The 22862-nt window shown below is 43.4% G+C and overlaps 1 protein-coding gene across 1 annotated transcript; it reads right to left on the minus strand.

The window, feature by feature from the left end:
- Nucleotides 1-318: 318 nt before the first annotated feature.
- On the minus strand, nt 319-12813 carry dda1 (DET1 and DDB1 associated 1). Its single transcript, XM_060940569.1, has 5 exons — nt 12309-12813; nt 4873-4953; nt 4710-4761; nt 4559-4620; nt 319-1567 (listed from the first exon to the last, which is right to left on the minus strand). The coding sequence occupies exons 1-5, from the start codon at nt 12315-12317 to the stop codon at nt 1457-1459; spliced, it is 315 nt and encodes a 104-aa protein (XP_060796552.1). The 5' UTR covers nt 12318-12813; the 3' UTR covers nt 319-1456.
- Between the last annotated feature and the right edge of the window lie 10049 nt (nt 12814-22862).

The following is a 22862-nucleotide window of genomic DNA, read 5'->3' on the forward strand; positions in this document are numbered from 1 at the left end:
ACATGTATTGTACACCAATAATTGATGATGGCTGCGTATGTAATGATCATTGTATATCTGGTTAGCCAGTTACATGTAAAAATGGAACAAAAATACTAATCTATATAACCATAACCATGGCTTAAGGTTAGATGCTTTCTTTTGCCCAACTCAAGTACCCCAGCAATACTAGAGTTTATTACACGTGGTTTAGCCAACAATATTGGCTTGTTCTGCATTGCAAACTTTTAATAATACAACAACAGACAACAAAACTTTGCAGTGAAGAGGGAAAAGGAACACTTAAAAAAAAAAAAAAACACTATTGACAACTTAGCCTTTCCTCACATTGCATTTATGCCAGTGGTCTAAACACATCGAGATATTTCAGATAAAATCATGAGAGGACCACATGCAGAAACCTCTTCTAACAGATGCTATCTGTTGTGGTATTACAAACATCTGATTCCCCCCCCCATTCATTCATGTTGATTCACGCTAATAAAAGGTTGTAGTGTCACTCTGATTAGTGCTTGAAGACCAAGCGTAGAACCAAAGCATGGCACTGAACTCCAGCATATAACAAACCATCTTTACCATTATCCAAGTATAACAATCATGAGCAGGGAAAAGTACTTGAACAAGTCAAGCCCATAGGACTTTCGATCATAATTTCAGTGGAACACAGGATGGAAAATCCAACCACCTTCAGAATCTGCAAAGGGCCTAATCAGATGGATAGCATTAGATATTTGGCCTCACTACCAAATATCTTCAAGAATAGACCTAAATTTGGTTGCAATCTTGGTGAGTAACTTAACATATCCAAGACAGTAGCACTGGAACAATTTCCAAGATGTGATCTTTCACATTGATCATTATCTTAGCAGTGCGTTCATGCACAATTAGGCACATGCTAGGAAGGTACCATGTCACTTACACCAGAACTCCTACATCTAAATTTGTCCAAAAAAAAAAATTTCACGTTTATGAACCGACTTGCCTGTCAGTACAGAGGGGAAAAAAAAAAAAATCCACAGCTGAGTTAGTGGGAATGATTCTTAAACTGGACTTATAATTTGCACACCCACCCACGCACAACACTGTGTGATGCAGTCTAAGTTTGCCGCACACTGCCAAATTCCTGCATGTTGAAGAACGATGGCTCTTAATGCCAGCACTCAAGTCTCCCTACCTGAGCAAATTTCAGTGCACCAGGTCCACAGATTCTGGCAGTGGAAGCTAATAGCGACCCTAAGTGTTTATCACCAGGCTGCAAAGATGCACAATGAGACAGTTTGACAGGAAGCACTGAATTAAAAAAAAAACAAAAACAAACCATAAAAAGGTCTCACTTTTCTCTTTCATTGTTAAAGCCAGTCTCATGTGCAGGTGTCTACAAGAAATGTAGACTGTATTATTCTGAAAAGACTGTCATTTTTGTGCCTGTCCCTGTGCTGTTTGGTAACAATCCAGTTTAGGAGTCTTCGTTCATTTCTTGACTGTCGGTCCGTGCAATTTTGCGTGATGGTGCGGGACTGCCTCCTTCACCTTGTTCCTGCTCCCGTTCCCGTTTCTTGGCTGCGTTCTGCACACATTACATTACAGGCATTTAGCAGACGCTCTTATCCAGAGCAACGTACAAGTGCAAGAGTCAGATACATGAAGGGCTGAACTTCTAGACAAGAACGTTCTAGCGCCAACTGAATAAGTGACAGAATAGCACTTAGTGCACCCTTACACAAATACAATGTATATGTAAAATAAATAAATAAAAAAATGTCATGCAAGTGGCATCGCATCACTTGCATGCCACAATGTCAAAATTATTGAATCTAACACACTAAAGGGTTCTTCTGGTGCTCTCTGAAGGGGCTCTATAATTCTACACACAGGTTACCTTTCCACAAAAGTTTGCAAACAGAATCCCTTTAGAAACCTTAAGACATTTGCCAAAAAAAAAAAAAAATTCCTGAGCAAACTCCCCCACCCAAACAACTCCCTAACCCCGCATATCACTTAATACAGTGTTTCCCAACCTTTCTTGAGCCACGGCACATTTTTCATTCGAAAAATCCCACGGCACACCAAACAAAAATGCCACAAAAAGTATATACACTATATTGCCAAAAGTATTTGCTCACCCATCCAAATTATTGGAATCAGGTGTTCCAATCACTTCCATGGCCACAGGTGTATAAAATCAAGCGCCTAGGCATGCAGACTGTTTTTACAAACATTTGTGAAAGAATGGGTCGCTCTCAGAAGCTCAGTGAATTCCAGCGTGGAACTGTGATAGGATGCCACCTGTGCAACAAATCCAGTCGTGAAATTTCCTCGTTATAAGAACTGTGTTATAAGAAAATGGAAGTGTTTGGGAACGACAGCAACTCAGCCACAAAATGGTAGGCCACGTAAACTGACAGAGCGGGGTCAGCGGATGCTGATGCGCATAGTGCGAAGAGGTCGGCAACTTTCTGCAGAGTCAATCACTACAGACCTCCATACTTCATGTGGCCTTCAGATTAGCTCAAGAACAGTGCGCAGAGAGCTTCATGGAATGGGTTTCCATGGTCGAGCAGCTGCATCCAAGCCATACATCACCAAGTGTAATGCAAAGCGTCGGATGCAGTGGTGTAAAGCATGCCGCCACTGGACTCTAGAGCAGTGGAAACGCGTTCTCTGGAGTGACGAATCGGACTTCTCCATCTGGCAATCTGATGGACGAGTCTGGGTTTGGCAGTTGCCAGGAGAACGGTACTTGTCTGACTGCATTATGCCAAGTGTAAAGTTTGGTGGAGGGGGGGGATTATGGTGTGGGGTTGTTTTTCAGGAGCTGGGCTTGGCCCCTTAGTTCCAGTGAAAGGAACTCTGAATGATTCAGCATACCAAGACATTTTGGACAATTCCATACTCCCAACTTTGTGGGAACAGTTTGGAGCTGGCCCCTTCCTCTTCCAACATGACTGTGCACCAGTACACAAAGCAAGGTCCATAAAGACATGGATGACAGTCTGGTGTGAATGAACTTGACTGGCCTGCACAGAGTCCTGACCTCAACCCGATAGAACACCTTTGGGATGAATTAGAGCGGAGACTGAGAGCCAGGCCTTCTCATCCAACAAGTGTGTGACCCCACAAATGCACTTCTGGAAGAATGGTCAAAAATTCCCATAAACACACTCCTAAACCTTGTGGACAGCCTTCCCAGAAGAGTTGAAGCTGTTCTAGCTGCCAAGGGTGGACCGACATCATATTGAACCCTATGGATTAGGAATGGGATGTCACTTAAGCTCGTATGCGAGTCAAGGCAGGTGAGCGAATACTTTTGGCAATATAGTGTATATATAAAATGAAATATGATCATCTAGTCTCAATTTACTCACAATTTACTTAGTGTGAAACCTGGGCCTGTTTAGTTGAACACAAAGCTGATATACTCGCAGGAATTGAAGAAAGACACACACAAAGATCTTCCTCAACAGTTCTGAGTCTCTCCTTTTTTAGTTTTTATAGCAATCATGCTTGAAAAGCCCGACTCGTGTAGATAGGTTGTGGAAAAATCACTTTTGCTTTCTTCTGACCTCTACTCATACTAGGGCCTTCATCTGGGTCAGAATTTTCTCCAGGACCCAGTTTGGATTGTGTACCTTTTCTTTTCAAATATTTATCCATTGCTATCACTGCTGTCACACCCGAAGCATTACTAATTCTATTGTTTGAATGGCAACAGGTAGATACACAGGTTAATTAGCTACCTGCTGCCATCTAGCAGAAGAGTAATTGTTCTGCCTGTCACTATAAGAACGAAGACAAATTATTTGCAGTAAATAAATAATTTTCGGAACAATTAAGTGAAATTGGATAATTTCCCACGGTACACCTGATGATCTCTCACGGCACGCTAATGTGCCGCGGCACAGTGGTTGGGAATCACTGACTTAATAAACGCAAGCTCATTTGTGGCTTGCGTTTCAGGTTTTTGACTGCTTTTACTCAGATACGTACCTTTTTTATTATTTATAAATAGGGATTTGTGAAGAAAATGGGCTTTTTAGATTTACCTTCCTGAAATTCATAATGCTGCAATTAATTCATTAAATCCAAGAGGTGATATATCAGAGGGCTAATTACACTGTAGGGGCAGCTGCTCAAGTTGTGTTGCATAATATCGAGCAAAAATAAAACTGCTCTGCTTGTCTCATAATACATTACAGTAACACCTACAACTATTGCTGATGGAGTGAACATCGTTATAAAACTCGCTGCTTCAGGACTGTGCTGGAAAGAGGACTGTTAACGTTATCAGTAATAAACCAGTCATTACTATTATTCACATTAGATCACAATCTTCATTTAGCTCATCATCTGAAGAGCTTCAAAAGTTTCTTGTTCGTTCTCAGTAGTCAGTGTCTTCACTCTGAGGACTGAGAATAGCGCAGACATAAAACCAAAATGATTATCTGACACTGTCGGAGATGCTGTTTTGCTGAATGTGCAAAGAGAAGCTTGTAATCATGATGGCTTGTATACCAATGCTCCCTGCTAAAGTTCAGCATGTGAACAAATGCACTTGTACCTTTTTGTCCCACTGTTGGTGGAGGTAGCGCAAAAGAATATTTGTTTTCTCTGTGACAATAACTGTGGAAAGAGAGAGAGAGAACACCAAGTCAGTCACTGATGGATGTTCATCCTCCATACACGCAGTAACAGGTCATGGGAACACTTACTCTGCTCTGATGGATATTCTCGTGTTGGCAGATAAACTGATGGCCTTCTATTCTGTAACAGATTACAAACACTTTGAAAATGCAATTCACAACATTTCTACCGACTGAAACCCACACCAACTGTCAAATCAAGTTTCGAAAAATAAATAAGTAAAAAGATTACCGATGCTTTGCACACAGAGTCTGCGTGGAATCTACTGAAGTTGGTCTTGTTGTAGACAGGAAGACCTTTCAGGAAATCCGCCTGGGAATAACAGAATTATTATATAATGTAGAAAAAGTTCACATTAGGACACTCACACTGCGAGAGAGCTTAACATGAATTAGAAAAAAAGGGACATTTTCCTTCATCTAGGTCAGTGTTTTTCAACCACGAAGCACCCTCTAGTGGGCTGCCCCCCCAAAAAGTTGAAGCTAATTTTTTACTCATAGTAGGGTACGATTGCTGGGTTGCATCTGACGTCTCAGCCGCCTCACTAAGAGACTGTCCACACGGCAACAGATTCAGGTGAATCTGATAAAATTGTTTATCGTTTCAGCCTGGCGTCCACACGGCACCGGCGTTTTGGGTGCCCCAAAACGAGAACGGGTTCCACAGTGGAAAAATCTGGCAACAGCGCCGTTGCGAAGTCATCTGGATGAGTAGAACGGATTTGTTTACGATGATGTCACAACCACATGACTAGAACAAGCAGCACTCTCGCTGTTTTGTATGAACCACTGCATTGCATTCACTTTTGTATACAGCTTTTCTTTTAAATAAACAAGTAACTGAACCATTTCTTGAATTTCTTTTTTTTATTGGATAAGACTGCTTTTCAAAATGTTCACACACAATAAGAAAATTAAGTTATACAAGACTATGCACACTAATAAAACTAATTTGTACACACAGAAGGCACGATTTCCTCGCGTAGTCGCAACCATCTTGTTGTTGTTGTGTGCTTGTTCCTGTGAGTGCGGGTAGAAGAAGGGGTTTACGCGCATACATCCTACTTCTTCTATTGTTCTGGTGTCTCCGATGGGACAGTCTTACAGCGCACGTAGAGGTGTGGCATGTGTATTGCATCGTTTTCAGCAAGCGTTGCGTTGCCATATGTACCTGATATTTTACTGATCCGTTGCCCATGTGGACACGATATTTTTTTTAATAAAATCTCGTTGCCGTGTGGATGTAGCCTGAGCTACAGTCACACTACAGCTCGCAATGGGTCATCAATGAAAATAAGGCATTTTGGTGGTGATGCACGGCGATACATACAACACGCAAACACTTGACGGTCACGCCTTCGCATACATGAGTCTGGCGCAGCTCGAGCGGCTGTGCTCGCTCAGAGCGTGTTGTGCACATGCTTGGGACCCAGTCGTTATGGGAAACACCTGATACTGATTTGAGCGCAATTAGTACGTGCAGATACGGACGCTGTTTTCACAGGAGGCTTTGTGAAGCATCATCACATTTGTTTCTAGCCATGTTTAGAACACCGTTTAAATACTCTGCTTTATGATTCTGTTTTTGTAAACATCACACCTGCTAATAAACACTCTTCCTACATTTAGATCCATCTACCGCTGTCTAGTATCCTGATCCCCAGATCTTTAACCCAGCCACATTTAAAGTGCATATCACGGGTAAATTCAGGAGCAAGATCAATGTAATTCTCCTATTTTATATTAAACTTTGGTCAAATATCTGTAACATTCTGCATCCTCTGCAATTTTTTTTTACCTTGCGCAATACCAGAAAAATTCAGTTGAAATCGAGCCATTTGAGGCGAATTGGTCTGCCTCTGAAAAAACTCGCCATTTGGATTTCCCGGGAAACATTGATTTTCATGACATCATCTGTAGGACGCCTCCCTCTGAATCCTACATCAGCGCTGGTTTGTTTATGAGAAAACGACCTGGTGGTTTTCTGCAAATTTCTTCAACGTTATTGCGCAATTATTAAAATGGTTAACAGCTGTATCATAGGAGGGTGTAGCAACACCAATCTTGACGGGATTAGTACTCATCGTTTCCCAAAAGACCGGACAATGAGAGAGAAATGGAAGCGCTTGGTCTGCACAGGCTGTGCACTGAAACCGTGCAAAGCTCTCGCAGCTTGCTGGCGCTTCCGCAGGTAACGTCACGAATCTGGCTCCAGACTCCCTTTGGGATTTTTCCAGACGTGTTTTGTTATTTTATTTTTTTCTGCTGTAGACAGATGGCCTTGTGCAAAATTACCCTTCTGGATGAGTGTGTAAAGGGACATACTTTCAAAAAAAAAAAAACGAAATTGGTCCAGAATATTCACTTTAGAAAGTTGTACTCCCCCATGCTCTCATCTGTTTGCTCGTGTAGAACGATGTCTGCAGCACCAGGTAGTTTGAGATGTCAGGGAACTCAACAGATGGATAATTTTCCAACTCATACAAAAAAAAATATCCTTCTTTGTTCGTGTGTAAGGATCGATCCTACGGAGTGGTTTCTATATCCACTTCTTGGTTTTAATAACTTGCTTGTTTGCTGAACACAAACATGGCAATAAGTCCTTGTATTAATGGACCAGACTCCACTTTTGGATCATTAACCCCTTCTGACTGAGAATGACCTGCATGCATGTTGGCTTCTGGCACATCCATACAGTTTTAAATACAATACCTACAATTAAACACAGTTTGTTTTTACTGCATTTAATTCCTGGGCTCTCATCTGTAACAGCGGAGGCAACATTACTCCATTAATACACTTGACAATGGATTATTAGATTCTAATAGAATAGATGAGCCAAAATAATTGGGGATCTTTTTTAATGGGCCTCGACTACGGATGTTAACCGATGACCGTTTGACCGGTGGTTGACCGAATCAACATCAACCGGTTAATTTTTTTTTGGTTGTCGGTTTAAAAAAAAAAAAAAAATCTCGTTTTGAAGCTGCCGATTTTGGAGCGGAGAACCTGGAATTCTGTGTTGTAAACGCTTGGGGCATGCCATGCGGTGTAAGGACGACAGCTGACAAATCAGAAACACCCATTCAGTCATGTCCCACCCTCCCGCCCCAGTTGAACACAGCTGCCACTCGGCGAAAGAAAAGTGTAGACACAGGCTTTTTAGCTTACAAATTACTATTCTGTTTTTTTTTTTTTTAATTATTAGAAGGCACATGGAGTTTAGTCCTGCCTTGGCCAGTGCATTCTGAAAGTATGTTTCGGTCTGTAGCCAACAATGCATGTTATTGCAGATCATATCTCTCCACACAAACTAAAGGCGCAGATGCCGACTTTTTCACTGCTGAATTGTGCAGATCCGATTTTTTTTTGGGGGGGGGGGGGCCTTGGAATGTCTGAATAATTTTAATACAGAATTTACTCTGATGAAATTATTCAGACACGCCAACGCCCCCCCCCAAAAAAATCGGATCTGCACGATTCAGCCGTGAAAAAGGCGGCATCCGCCAAAAGGCGCACCGGTTAACCAACTTTAACCGGCTAATGAGGCTCGGTGGTTGGTCAAGATTTTTTTTTAGTTTTCGCCATCCCTAGCCCCGACTTGTTACAAGTATGAATAGGTGGGCCTTACAGTAGAAAAGGTTAAGAACCCCTGGTCTAGGTTAAGTAATTAAAGCTCCTATCAAGTGGCTTGAGAGGCAGAAGAGGCAGTATTAAAGGGATTTACTGATTTACACAACATCCAATAGCGTTCAAGATGCACCACACCCCGCTCTGATTCTAAACAAATTTGACAGTAGCTTTGCAAACTTACAAAATACAGAAAGGATCTCTCACTGCCACCTTCACGCACACCTGCTAACTTTAATAAGAATATCATGGATGAGCAGATGCCATGTGTGTTTTTTTTTTTTTTTTGCAGTTTTTCCATACATGCTTGAGCCACGGTCAATGATGCAGAGAGTGACAGTGTCGCAGGGTCATCACTGGGACGGATCTGAATAGCAGGCTTATAGCTAAATGGTTAGATTTAGTTAAATATACCCAAGGGAGAGCTGCAAAAGGAAATTTAAGCCCCTTTCACAAACAAAACACATTGATGTATGAGGCAAAAACAAAACGGGAGAGATATTTTTATTCTCACTCAGTCTTCCATAACATCACGGTAACAGGCGTTATGATTTTCCACCTGACCCTATTTAAACGGGATGCTACGGACCTCCACAAGACGTGCAAAATGTGAGACCGGATATGACGAATAATTCTTTCCAATTTCCAGCCATATTTGAGGTTTTCTTTCCTCGTCGTTTTTAATTTACTGCCAGTCACTTTACAGCGTGGCAGTTTGAGTATTCAGATTACGTAGGTGGAGGTTATGTAGGTTCCGTCGCAATATTACTGCACCATCACGTACAGTATATCACTGGCAGCGTCACAACATGTTAATCCAATGCCTCCAATTCCCACTAGAGCCATGGCAAAAGATCATCGTTAATGTTACTAGGTCACCAGGGGATCGATTAACATTTCAACTTTACCGTTTCGCTCCCATTCCCACATCACCATTACAGCACAACGACGACAAATAAATGATTTTAAGCACGAGGGTAAATAGTGCGAGGGTAATAGTGTATGGGAAGATGCACTGATGATAAAAACAAACTGACAAGCCGTGCTTGCTGCGAATATACTGCTACTGGACAGCAAGTGCCAACACCCAGGGGCGGGATATATACACATATGAGAGGGCATTTAATTGGACAAACAAGACTAGTACAGGATGAATCATCAAAAACTTTTTTTTTTTAAATCTGTTCGACATATTCCAAGTACACTATTAATTTAATATTTCCCAAACTATTTTTTTTTCTACAAATACTACCAGATTGCTGTCTATAACACTCAGGGCCAAGTACAAAAAGCTTTTATGTTTATTGTAATGTTAGAAGTAATCGCTTGGTCAGATGGCTGCATAAAACATTCATCAGTGGATAAGTATAGGTAATATAGGTCCGAAGTACGAGTTTGGCCCTATATATTATAAACAAGTAATCATATGGGGCTGAGTAAAATTAAGGATTAATTTCACGAGTGATTTCGAAGTTTTGAAAATTGTCCGAGTTGCGAAGCAACAAGGGCAATTTCAAAACTTCGAAATCACAAGTGAAACTGATCCTTAATTTTACTCGGCCCCATACGATTACTTGTTTATAATATATAGGGCCAAACTCATACTTCGGAAGCCATTCAAGTTCACAACATTTGTCATTCACATTTTTTGAACCAATCAGGGAGCAAGACTATCTTGCACATCTGAATCAGTTTCTAAAGCGTCTTTCATCATGACACGGTGACACGACACGAGGATTTTGGACGGGATTTTAAAGGGCATATCACAGGTAAATTCAGGAGCAAAATCAATGTAATTCTCCTATTTTATATTAAACTTTGGTCAAATATCTGTAACATTCTGCATTCTCTGCAATTTTTTTTTTTAACCTTGCACAATACCAGAAGAATTCAGTTGAAATCAAGCCATTTGAGGTGAATTGGTCCGCCTCTGAAAAAACTTGGCATTTGGATTTCCCAGCAAACATTGATTTTCGTGACGCTGCGTGCGGGACGCCTCCCTCTGAATCCTACGTCAGCGCTGGTTTGTTTATGAGAAAACGACCCGGTGGTTTTCTGCAAATTTCTTCAACGTTATCGCGTAATTATTAAAATGGTTAACAGATGTATCGTAGGAGGGTGTAGCAACACCAATCTTGATGGGATTAGTACTCATCATTTTCCAAAAGAGTGGACAATGAGAGAGAAATGGGAGCGCTTGGTCTACACAGGCTGTGCACTGAAACCGTGCAAAGCTCGCACAGCCTGCTGGCGCTTCTGCAGGTAACGTCACGAATCTGGCTCCAGACTCATCTCATTATCTCTAGCCGCTTTATCCTGTTCTACAGGGTCGCAGGCAAGCTGGAGCCTATCCCAGCTGACTACGGGTGAAAGGCGGGGTACACCCTGGACAAGTTGCCAAGTCATCACAGGGCTGACACATAGACACAGACAACCATTCACACTCACATTCACACCTACGGTCAATTTAGAGTCACCAGTTAACCTAACCTGCATGTCTTTGGACTGTGGGGGAAACCGGAGCACCCGGAGGAAACCCATGTGGACACGGGGAGAACATGCAAACTCCGTACAGAAAGGCCTTCACCAGCCACGGGGCTCGAACCCGGACCTTCTTGCTGTGAGGCGACAGCGCTAACCACTACACCACCGTGCCGCCGGCTCCAGACTCCCTTGGGATTTTTCCAGACGCGTTTTTTTTTTATGCCGTAGACAGATGGCCTTGTGCAAAATTACCCTTCTGGATGAGTGTGTAAAGGGACAGACTTTCATATAAAGAAGAAAAACCCGAAATTGGTCCAGAATCTGCACTTTAACATCTTTCAGGATCGATCCCGGATATTTCTCTGGTCTCAGATGCCGATCCAATGGTGCCTGCGTTACTTTAAGAGAGTCTGGTTCATAGTTTCCCCCCATTTTCTTTCCTCACGTCTGCATAAAACTGCGATAGCACCTTGTCTAACTCACAGCATTCATATGCCACGAGAGAGTCGTTTATTTGTCTTTCTGCGGCCCATTTCTTAAACACGGAAAGCCAAAAATTCGTACTTTTTTTATGGTATTTTAATTTTCGCTTGCAGCTTTCAATTGGTTTATCATTTCTTTGTCAAATCTAGCGAAACGCAGCATTGCTCAGTCAGCAGAGTCAGCCATTTTGTTGACAAAATTTGCTAATTTTTGTAACCGTAACCAAGCAACGAACTAGCCAATAGCATTTCAGAAATACAGCCCCGTGTTAAGGAAAAAAAAAGCCCTCCTTGATTGGCCAATCAGAATTGAGTAATTTGGCCCGTGTATTATAATAGCTATAAATTGACCAGTTTGTCTCTCATACATCACAGTCAAGTGATAACTCGGATGCAGACCATTTCAAACAACAGACCAGAAAGTGACATCTAATACAAACAGTTGGATCTTTTTATTAGCCGTGTTTTAAATTACAATCACTCTGGTTGTGGGGGGTTTTGTATGAAGGCCGGTGATGAAGCCGGTTTGTGTGTTTTGGACCAGCCTGGGCGTTTCCAAGCCACATATCAGCTTAGAATCAAACCTGCTTAACAATTACACAAAAGACCTTCAAGTGCACAATGTTAACAAGATTAGTGTAGTATTTATACCGAATACATGACTAAATACTCTCATCTTGTTGATCTGTTCGAATCCTGAACATTCAGAACTCAGAAGAGAAGCCAGAATGAGTCGACTTGACAAAGATAGCAGCTGCCTTAGCTACACTGCTATTTAAGTACCGACAATAATTGATTAAAATTTATACATTTTAATATAATTATTTGGCGTATCCATACTAACGGTTCTACGTGATGTAGAGTCGATTGTAGCTCATCAATCCGGCCAGCAACAGCTTTGAAATATGGCACAAAAAATACTAGCCTAGCCTAATTAGCTAGCTAGCTAACTAGCGATATTACGTAGCTCGTTAACTAAATAATATACAACTTAGATCAGTTAGCGAACATATGTTCTAATAAAATAAACTACAAGCACAAAATATAATAAATAAATAGGCTTTTTACTTACTTTGTCCATCGTGATACTGTAGCTAAGATCCAAGAGTAGTGCCTTGGAAACCCCCCCTCCCCACTGCTAGCCGCTCTGCTAGCGAAGCAGGATTACACGGCTAGCTTATGCAGCTAGCTTCCGAAGGAAAAAAGAAACCCCGCCGGACTAAAAGTAATTTTATGCCGACAAAGTGACACACCGGCTGGCTAGCATTCAGATAGTTTGTGTAGTCAGTTCAAGTCCGAGTCTTTCTGCCCTGTCTGTCAAATTCACTCCACGCTTTGAGAAACCAATAATCTAACAACAACAGGAACTGTCCGTGTGACGAGTCGATGGACTGCAGAGAGAAGAGGGTTGCCAGGTTTCGAAAATATACCCAGGTGTGCCGGCTCCTTTCAGGGAGGAATTAGCAGGAAGTCGCTAGAAGTCTCCATATGACGTCATAGATTTACAGATACCCCTTTTCCACCAAATCAGTTCCAGGGCTGGTTCGGGGCTAGTCTGGTTAACACCAGATCATATCACAAGTGAAATATGGTCTGGAATCCGCCTATTGGATTTCTCGTAGGGGAGGTGTGGTTTACGATTGTCAACGGCCGTTTATTGGACGTTGCGAATGTCTATCATTTGGCGTATACATAGCCCATGGCCAATCATGGCAGTTGTACCCGGTGACGTAGTTAGAGCGACGAAGAGGCGAAGAAGAGAAGGAAAGAGAAAGAGAAGGCAAAACAAAAATAGGAAAACAATGGCACCGAACGATTACTGCCGTTTGTGCAAGACAAATATGAGAGGAGCTGGTTTGGTTAGTTTGGTTCGTATCGCTCGCCGTCATGTTAAATGTGATCCGTAAACAGTCCCAAATAAACTACAAGCTTCCGTTTGTCGAGTAGTACGCGTCACCGTCTTTCCACCCCTCCCCACTCTCTGATTGGCTCCCTAACTCAGGCGAGCCTTTAGACCAGGGGTGTCAAACCTGATCCATAAAGGGCCGTGTGGCTGCAGGTTTTCATTCCAGCCATGCAGCAGCACCCTGATTTGGCTTATTCAATCAACTGACACACCCACCCTTTAATCAAGGGTGGGTGTGGCTGCAAGTATTTGACTGTGTGAAGACAGTTCAGTTGATTGAATGAGCCAAGTCAGGTGTGCTGCTGCATGGCTGGAATGAAAACCTGCAGCCACAAGGCCCTTTATGGATCAGGTTTGACACCCCTGCTTTAGACCATAGTTTCCATGCTGTCTTTTCAGATCGGAACGATTGTGCAAAGCAGCATGGGATTTCCCAGGCTAGTTCGGGGCCAGTGCTGGTGCTGGTTCACAACTTGTTCAACTTGCGAGCCAGCTGAGAACCAGTTTGCTTTTCCATAGCTCGCGGTGCTAAGGGAAGCCACGTCATTACGTCGCTGTATACGTCAGTTACGTCGCTACGTTTGCATAAACCTTGGCGTGAATATCGAAGCAAAAACAACACGGAAGAAGCAGCAGCAGCAACAACAACAGCAATAATAATGGATGACTTCGCATTTGTACAGCTGCTGCTTCTCGTCGCTTAAAAATGGCGATCTTTCGCGGTCTTGTTATTGTTGTTGGTCTTAACAACTCCGCCCCCCCGCTGACGTAAGCGGTTCTTTCCTCTGGCCCAGCAGAGAGTTGGTGCTAGCCTGGAACCGGTTTTTCTGGCCCCAGAAACAGTTCTTTGTCAGTGGAAACAGAAAACCCAGTTCCAAACTAAGCACTGGCCCCGAACCAGCCCTGGAACTGCTTTGGTGGAAAAGGGGAAAGACACGAGTGTTTGACTAGAAATATACCACTTGTATTTTTCCTAGGAGCTATAGTGGCGTGCAAAAGTTTGGGCACCCTTACTGAAAATGTCTGTTACTGTGAATAGTTAAGTGAGCAGAAGATGAACTGATCACCAAAAAGCATAAAGGTAAAGACGAGACATTGCTTTTCAGCGTTTTCTGCAAGATTTGTGTATTATTTTTGTTTTGTACAATTGGAGAGTGAAAAAAGAAAAGGAACACCATGCGAAAGTTTGGGCACCCCAATAAATTTGAGTTCTTAGGTAACTTTTACCAAGGTTCCAGACCTTAAAGTGCCATTCCACCATTGGATGTATTCTTTGGCATAAAATACAATATATTTTATGACAACATGACTAGATAGAGAAATCTTTTAGCTTCAAAATGATATATCAAACATAATTTTTTGACAACGACAAGTATATTAATTTTGCGACCAAAGTCACCTACCCTTTTAATTTCCACACGGTAGTGAAACGTCATGTCATCGGCAGGTTCCCCTTCTTGTGTACCACGTCACGTGTGACGTGGCACAGATTATCAGCAATGGCGGATAGAACGCGATTTCCACTTGTCGATTGCTGTGCCGATATTCACCATCGACCGTCTCCTTTGGGCATCACTTGCTATTTTCCTTCGCTTCTTTTCCGAAGCTGACAATCGCGTTCTATCCGCCATTGCTGATAATCTGTGCCACGTCACACGTGACGTGGTACACAAGAAGGGGAACCTGCCGATGACATCACGTTTCACTACCGCGCGGAAATTAAAAGGGTAGGTGACTTTGGTCGCAAAATTAATATACTTGTCGTTGTCAAAAAATTATGTTTGATATATCATTTTGAAGCTAAAAGATTTCTCTGTCTAGTCATGTTGTCATAAAATATATTGTATTTTATGCCAAAAAAAATACATCCAATGGTGGAATGGCACTTTAATTAGCTTATTGAGCTGTGGCTTGTTCAAATTCTTCGTTAGGAAAGGTCAGATGATGCAGATTTCAAAGCTGTATAAATTCTCTGACTCCTCAAACTTGTCCCTAAAATCAACAGCCATGGGCTCCTCTAAGCAACTCCCTCGCATTCTGAATAATAAAATAATTGATGCTCACAAAGCAGGAGAAGGCTACAAGAACATAGCAAAGTGTTTTCAGGTAGCTGTTTCCTCAGACTGTAATGTTATTAAGAAATGGCAGTTAACAGAAACAGTGGAGAGCAAGGTGAGGTCTGGAAGATGAAGAAAACTTTCTGAAAGAACTGCTCATTGGATTGCTAGAAAGGCAAATAAAACCCCTGTTTGACTGCAAAAGACCTTCAGAAAGATTTAGCAGACCCTGGAGTGGTGGTGCACTGTTCTACTATGCAGCGACACCTGAACAAATATGACCTTCATGGGAGAGTCATCAGAAGAAAACCTTTCCTGCGTCCGAGCCACAAAATTCAGCATCTAAAGTTTGCAAATGAACATCTAAATAAGCCTGATGCATTTTGGAAACAAGTCCTGTGGACTGATGAAATCAAAATATAACTTTTTGGCCACAAAGTGCAAAGGTATGCTTGAAGAAAAAAGCGTGCCAAATTCCAGGAAAAGAACACCTCTCCGACTCTGAAGCATGGGTGTGGATCGATCATGCTTTGGGGTTGTGTTGCAGCCAGTGGCACAGGGCACATTTCATTGGTCGAGGGAAGCATGGATTCAAATAAATACCAGCAAATTCTGGAAGCAAACATCACACCATCTGTAAAAAAGTTGAAGTTAAAAAGAGGATGGGTCCTACAGTAAGACGATGATCCAAAACACACCTCAAAATCTACAATGGAATACCTCAAGAGGCACAAGCTGAAGGTTTTGCCCTGGCCCTCAGTCCCCTGACCTAAACATCATCATCTCAAAAGAGCAGTGCATGCAAGACAGCCCAAGAAACTTGTAGAACTGGAAGCCTTTTGCAAGGATGAATGTGTGAAAATCCCCCAGGTAAGAACTGAAAGATTATTAGCTGGCTACAAAAAGTGTTTACAAGCTGTGATACTTGCCAAAGGGGGTGTTACTAGGTACTAACCATGCAGGGTGCCCAAACTTTTGCTTTGGGCCCTTTTCCTTTTTTGTAATTTTGAAAATGTAAAAGATGAAAATAAAATAAAATGTTTTTGCTTAAAATATTAAGGGAATGAATCATCTTTAACTTTATGCCTTTTGGAGATCATTTCATCTTCAACTGTTCACAGTAACAGCAATTTTGACCAGGGGTGCCCAAACTTTTGCATACCACTGTACATCTGGGATATCGAGAACCAAAACCATATATCTCTATATGTCACTCATGAGGAAACTGATGAATTGTTTTGATAAATTGGGATACTTTTTGTTTGTGAATGTGTCCATGTAATAAAAAGAAAATCACATGTTGGCTTTAACAGACATCCCAAGTCTCCCGGAAGTTCCGGGAGTCTCCCGCATATTGATAGTGGCTCCCCAATGCCCGCAAATTACATACAATCTCACGGAATCTAGAGCAAGCTTCATCCCGAACCGACCAGATGCAAACTTGTGTATGTCACAATAGCAGGCCTGTGGTGTGGTGGCACACTACTGAATAGGGTAGAGTGCGGTTTGGGATGCGGCCAATTTCACAACGTGTATTTCCGGTTTAAGAAAAAAACCCAAGTGTACGCGTGTCCCCTCTGGTGGTTCATATGTGTGTGCATGCGCTTGCAATGTGGCGGCGACGGCGCGTGAGGCATGTTTTCTCTCGCCTCTGTGTGCGCTGTTTGACCAAAGCAGTGGAGAGGAGAAGAGATGAACCGGCCGCCAACTTCCGCGCACTTCTCCCTCTGAATCATCATTAGTCAGTGCATCGGAGCAGGAGCGTCATGGCAGAGGCAGAGTGCCCCAAGAAACGAAAATATAAGACACATTTTATATCAGACTACACAAAAGTGTACCCTTGTCTGATAAGAGTAAGGAATACTCAGGGCGTCCAGATTCAATCAGTAAGGAGCTTAATATATGGCACATTGTAGTTATCATAGTTTATGGGTTGGGGGCAGCTAAGTCCCCAAGTCAGGGTATCAGCTATGAATCTGAGTGATTGAGTGAATTCAGGTATTGTTCACCTCCAAAATGCCACCCCAAAATCCACCAGAATGCAGGAAATCACATCAACCAAATCCAAAATTTTCTGGGGGGGGGGGGGGGGGGGGGGACCTCCTTGAAATGAATTTTGTCAGGTTGGGATGTCTGCTTTAAGATATGACGTTTATCTTCTCGCGTTGAAAAACTCGCATTGTTCATATGAAATACATCACGGATCTGAGTGACATATTTGAATAATATTGGCTGGTGTTGAGTGGTATATCAGACATATTCCATTCAGCTAGCATGATATTGAACGAGTTGAAGACAAGTATATCTGATATACCATGAAAAACAGGCTGGATAATAATATTATTATTATTATTGGGTGGGACAGTGGTGTAGTGGTTAGCACTGTCGCCTCACAGCAAGAAGGTTCTGGGTTCGAGCCCAGCGGCCGGCGAGGGCCTTTCTGTGCGGAGTTTGCATGTTCTCCCCATGTCTACGTGGGTTTCCTCCGGGTGCTCCGGTTTCCCCCACAGTCCAAAGACATGCAGGTTAGGTTAACTGGTGACTCTAAATTGACCGTAGGTGTGAATGGTTGTTTGTCTCTGTGTCAGCCCTGTGATGACCTGGCGACTTGTCCAGGGTGTACCCCGCCTCTCACCCGTAGTCAGCTGGGATAGGCTCCAGCTTGCCTGCGACCCTGTAGAACAGGATAAAGCGGCTACAGATGATGGATGGACTATTATTATTATAATACATACACATTCCTTTCAGGTGTTCAATGCATCTTTCTCTTTCAAAATTCTCTCAAAATCTTCTGTATTTAACGAAGCAAACCTGGCGGCCATGTTTGTTTACAAATTGTCACAATGCTCACTCGCTAGCACGGAAGTTTTATGTCTCCGATGTGTGACGTCATGTCTTGATGACCATGCAATATTGTAAACCATATTCAACACTCATTCTCCATTGGGTAGAGTGACGTAATACACGTAGGATAAGCGATATGCTAACAATATTGCATGTTATCAACTCAAATGAATGAAACCTGCTAGAAGGGAATAGAATACATGTTTTTATTCCATCAAAAAAGTGTCCTGTATGTATAATAATTCCTGATATTTCACTCCGATGATGCCACTCCCAGTGTTTTCCCGCTGACTCGACACACGTTGTCAAAGTAGCGAACTGGTTCAGAATAAAATTCTCTTGATTAACTTTCGTTTTGTTTTGTTTTTTTGTGGATGTGTCCATATAATATAAAGAACGTTACATGGTGGCGTGAAGATATGAAGTTTATCTTCTCGTGTTGAAAAATATTTTCACTCATTTGCATCGCTCACTCGTGATATATGTTCACCACTCAAAGATAAACTTCATATCGTCGTGCAACATCCCCCCTCTCATATATACACATTCTCTCTCACACACACAGATAGATATAGATAGATTTATGAACATTAAACAAAATGTTTTTAAATCCTTTTTATTATTAGTCTTATATTATGTAGACATCCCTGTGTATGAGCTGTTACTATAGAAACATATTAGGACTACTTTCCAAGCTGTGCTGTTATGTAAGGAGTAGGGGGGAGACATGCAAACAAAAAGAGACCATGGATTGCCAGTGAAATTCAGCAGCTTGTAGAGATGACAGGTGAAATACCCACTGGCAATGCAAAGTGGACAGGGATTGAATTAAACTAATCTCAACTTCGAGGTGCAGCATTTGAAGCAGCTACCAATGGGAGCGAAGGATACTGTTGACTGGCAGATGACGCCAACATTAAGCTATAAATAAATATATAAGAGGGATACCTAGGCAACCAGAACCTGGAATGTCCACCAGCAACCAACTGCCAGGGACAAAGCAATGGACAACGAGCGAATAGCTTTACATGTGGACGGCCCTTAACACGACAGATGGTGTTGGTCTGACACAACACACAGCAGAGCGCATTATTTTTTCGTATAACAGCACATTGTGGAGTGTGTTATTCCACTTATACTTCAGCAATTTGCTAAAGACTACAAGGTTTAATTTATTAATAAATGACTTTGCATATTTTAACAGTTTACAGTTAGAGGTAATGTGAAATGCCCAAGAGACAAGTGAGTTCCTGTTTTCACCTCGGTTACAGCTGTGATAAACAGTCATTCTTTCACCAGTCTCTCTCTCTCTCTCTGTGTTACAAAGCACTTAAAAATAAATAAATGTCTCCTAACAAAACCTCACCACATTCACGATTATACATTTGATTTAGTTCCCTTATTTTAATCCATTTATTATTCGTCTTAGATTATGTGGTGCTTCTGCCCTGTGAATGAGCGATCACTATAGACACAATTAGACACATTAGAATAAGTGCATTAATACAGTGTATACCTATTATTTATGTTACAACCGGAACTGGGGGCGGCACGGTGGTGTAGTGGTTAGCGCTGTCGCCTCACAGCAAGAAGGTCCGGGTTCGAGCCCCGTGGCTGGCGAGGGCCTTTCTGTGCGGAGTTTGCATGTTGTCCGCGTGGGTTTCCTCCGGGTGCTCCGGTTTCCCCCACAGTCCAAAGACATGCAGGTTAGGTTTGTTAGGACTGGGACTGTTTTGGCCTCTAGAGGCCGCTGTTATTTCCATCTTGTCATGTTTGTTTTGGCCTCTAGAGGCCGCCACTGTGTTTTTGTGTTTGTCTTAATTGCCTGTTTCCTGCCCCGCCCTGTTCCTTAATTAGTGTGTGTATAAATACCCCTCTGTTTGTTCCCTTGTCACTGAGTCTTTTTCCTATGCTATGCTTGTTAGTGCTAGTTCCCTCTGTTCCATGTTCCGTGCCTGTGTCTTTGTGGTTTTTGTACTTTGCTTTCTTTTTGGACCTTTTTGTATTTTGTTTTTACCATTTTTGAGATCTTCTGAGTGTTTGCATTTTTGCCTTTTCTTTTCTTATTTTTGGACTTTGAACTTTTGGATATTTTTTATTTTCCCTTTATCTTCTGAGCTTTTGGATTACTTTTGTTTTTTGCCGTGGATTGTACATTTTGTAAATAAACTTTTTGATACTTTTCTACTTCCGCCTCACGCCTCTGCACTTGAGTCATCCCCCTGGTGGCCTAGTGGGGGTTTGCTGGATTATCACACCAACGAACCAGGTTCGAATCCCAGCAAAACCCTAACAGAAAGACTCCGTCATGACCGACTCAGCAGAGGCTTCTTCATCTGTCTACCCGGCCAATCTTCAGGGAATGATGGCTGCGTTAACACGCCTCGGATCCACCATGGACACTCATGGACGGACTCTCGCAAGCCAACGTGAGACCCTTGCTCGCCACGAGGTACTGCTTCAGCAGATTGGGAAAACCCTGGCACAGCTGACTTCTCTGCCCCCATCTCCTCCGCCTGATTCTGCTCCTGCTCCACCATCCGCTCCTGCTCCAGTGCCTCCTGCCATGCTGCCTTCTTCACCTCGCGAACCCAGCCTTCCTGCACCACAGAGGTATGACGGCAAGCACAGTGAGTGTCGAGAATTCCTTACCCAGTGCCAACTCACCTTTGAGCTTCAGCCTACCACCTACACTACGGATCGCCGCAAGATTGCCTTTGTGATAACCTTGTTAGCTGGTAAGGCGCGGGCCTGGGCCACTGCTATCTGGCAGAGACAGGGACCCGAGTGCTCTGATTTCCAGCTGTTTACTGAGGAGATGCTTCGTATCTTCGATCAAGCAGACATCAGTAAAGACGCAGCCAGAAAGCTCATGTCCATCCGGCAAGGGGGAAGCATTGCAGACTATGCCATCTCGTTCCAGATGCTCGCAGCAGTAAGTAGATGGAACGAGACTGCCCTGGTGTCAGCCTTCCACCATGGTCTGTCTGACCCCATCAAAGACGGTCTGGCTTCTATCGGATGCTCTAGTGACCTCGAAACACTGATCTCACATTCTACTCATCTGGACAACAGGATGAGAGAACGCCACCAAGTTCTGAGCCTCCCCGGCCTCCCTGCCTCTACCTGGAGCCCGTCTACCTCCTCCAGTGACTGTCCAGAACCCATGCAAGTCACAAGGTAACACTGTCATATTGGTCATAGTTGACAGATTCTCCAAGGCCTGCCGCTTTTTACCACTGTACAAGCTCCCTTCTGGTCTTGAAACTGCTAAACTATTATTCACTCATGTCTTCTGAGTCTTTGGTCTCCCGCAGGACATCGTCTCAGACCGAGGGCCCCAGTTCTCCTCCCGAGTGTGGCACGGGTTCTGCAAGGTCATCGGAGCCACTGCCAGCCTCTCCTCTGGGTTTCACCCACAGTCCAATGGCCAGACGGAGAGGCTCAACCAGGACCTGGAAACCACCCTGCGAGGCCTGGCTATGGATAACCCGACATCGTGGAGCACCTGGCTGCCATGGGCAGAGTACGCCCACAACACCCTGCAGTCATCGGCCACCAAGCTGTCGCCATTCCAGTGCCAATTCGGGTTCCAGCCACCTCTGTTCCCGGACCAGGAGGAGGACGCGGGGGTGCCCTCGGTCAACCAATATGTGAGACGGTGTCGCAAGACCTGGAGCAAGGTCAGGAAGACCCTCATCCAGACCTCCAGAACCAACCAGACTCAGGCCAACCGCCATAGAAGACCTGCCCACGCTTTCCGCCCTGGGCAGCAGGTTTGGCTGTCCACTAAGGACCTTCCGCTGCGGGTGGAGAACCGCAAGCTTGCTCCTCGCTACATTGGCCCCTTCAAGGTGGTGCGCAGGGTGAACCCTGTCGCCTACCGGCTCCAGTTGCCCTGGACTCTGAGGATCAACCCCACATTCCATGTTTCCCTGTTGCGGCCCGTACTGACGTCCATGTATGCCCCTGCCCCTAGGAAACCCCCCCCCCCCCCCATCTTCCAGGGTCAGACTGTGTTCACCGTGCATCGCCTGCTTGACTCCCACCGGGTCCGCGGCAGGCTTCAATATCTAGTAGATTGGGAGGGCTATGGCCCTGAGGAATGCTGTTGGGTCCCCGCCCGGGACATTCTAAATAAAGGACTATGCCGAGACTTCCATTCGGCCCATCCGGATCGCCCTGGGAACGTCAGGAGACGCTCCTGGGGGGGGGGGTCCTGTTAGGACTGGGACTGTTTTGGCCTCTAGAGGCTGCTGTTATTTCCATCTTGTCATGTTTGTTTTGGCCTCTAGAGGCCGCCACTGTGTTTGTGTTTGTCTTCATTGCCTGTTTCCTGCCCCACCCTGTTCCTTAATTAGTGTGTGTATAAATACCCCTCTGTTTGTTCCCTTGTCACTGAGTCTTTTTCCTATGCTATGCTTGTTAGTGCTAGTTCCCTCTGTTCCATGTTCCGTGCCTTTGTGGTTTTTGTACTTTGCTTTCTTTTTGGACCTTTTTGTATTTTGTTTTTACCATTTTTGAGATCTTCTGAGTGTTTGCATTTTTGCCTTTTCTTTTCTTATTTTTGGACTTTGAACTTTTGGATATTTTTTATTTTCCCTTTATCTTCTGAGCTTTTGGATTACTTTTGTTTTTTGCCGTGGATTGTACATTTTGTAAATAAACTTTTTGATACTTTTCTACTTCCGCCTCACGCCTCTGCACTTGAGTCATCCCCCTGGTGGCCTAGTGGGGGTTTGCTGGATTATCACACCAATGAACCAGGTTCGAATCCCAGCAAAACCCTAACAAGGTTAACTGGTGACTCTAAATTGAC

This window comes from Neoarius graeffei, chromosome 15, assembly GCF_027579695.1.
Source record: "Neoarius graeffei isolate fNeoGra1 chromosome 15, fNeoGra1.pri, whole genome shotgun sequence".
In the NCBI taxonomy this organism is placed as follows: domain Eukaryota; kingdom Metazoa; phylum Chordata; class Actinopteri; order Siluriformes; family Ariidae; genus Neoarius; species Neoarius graeffei.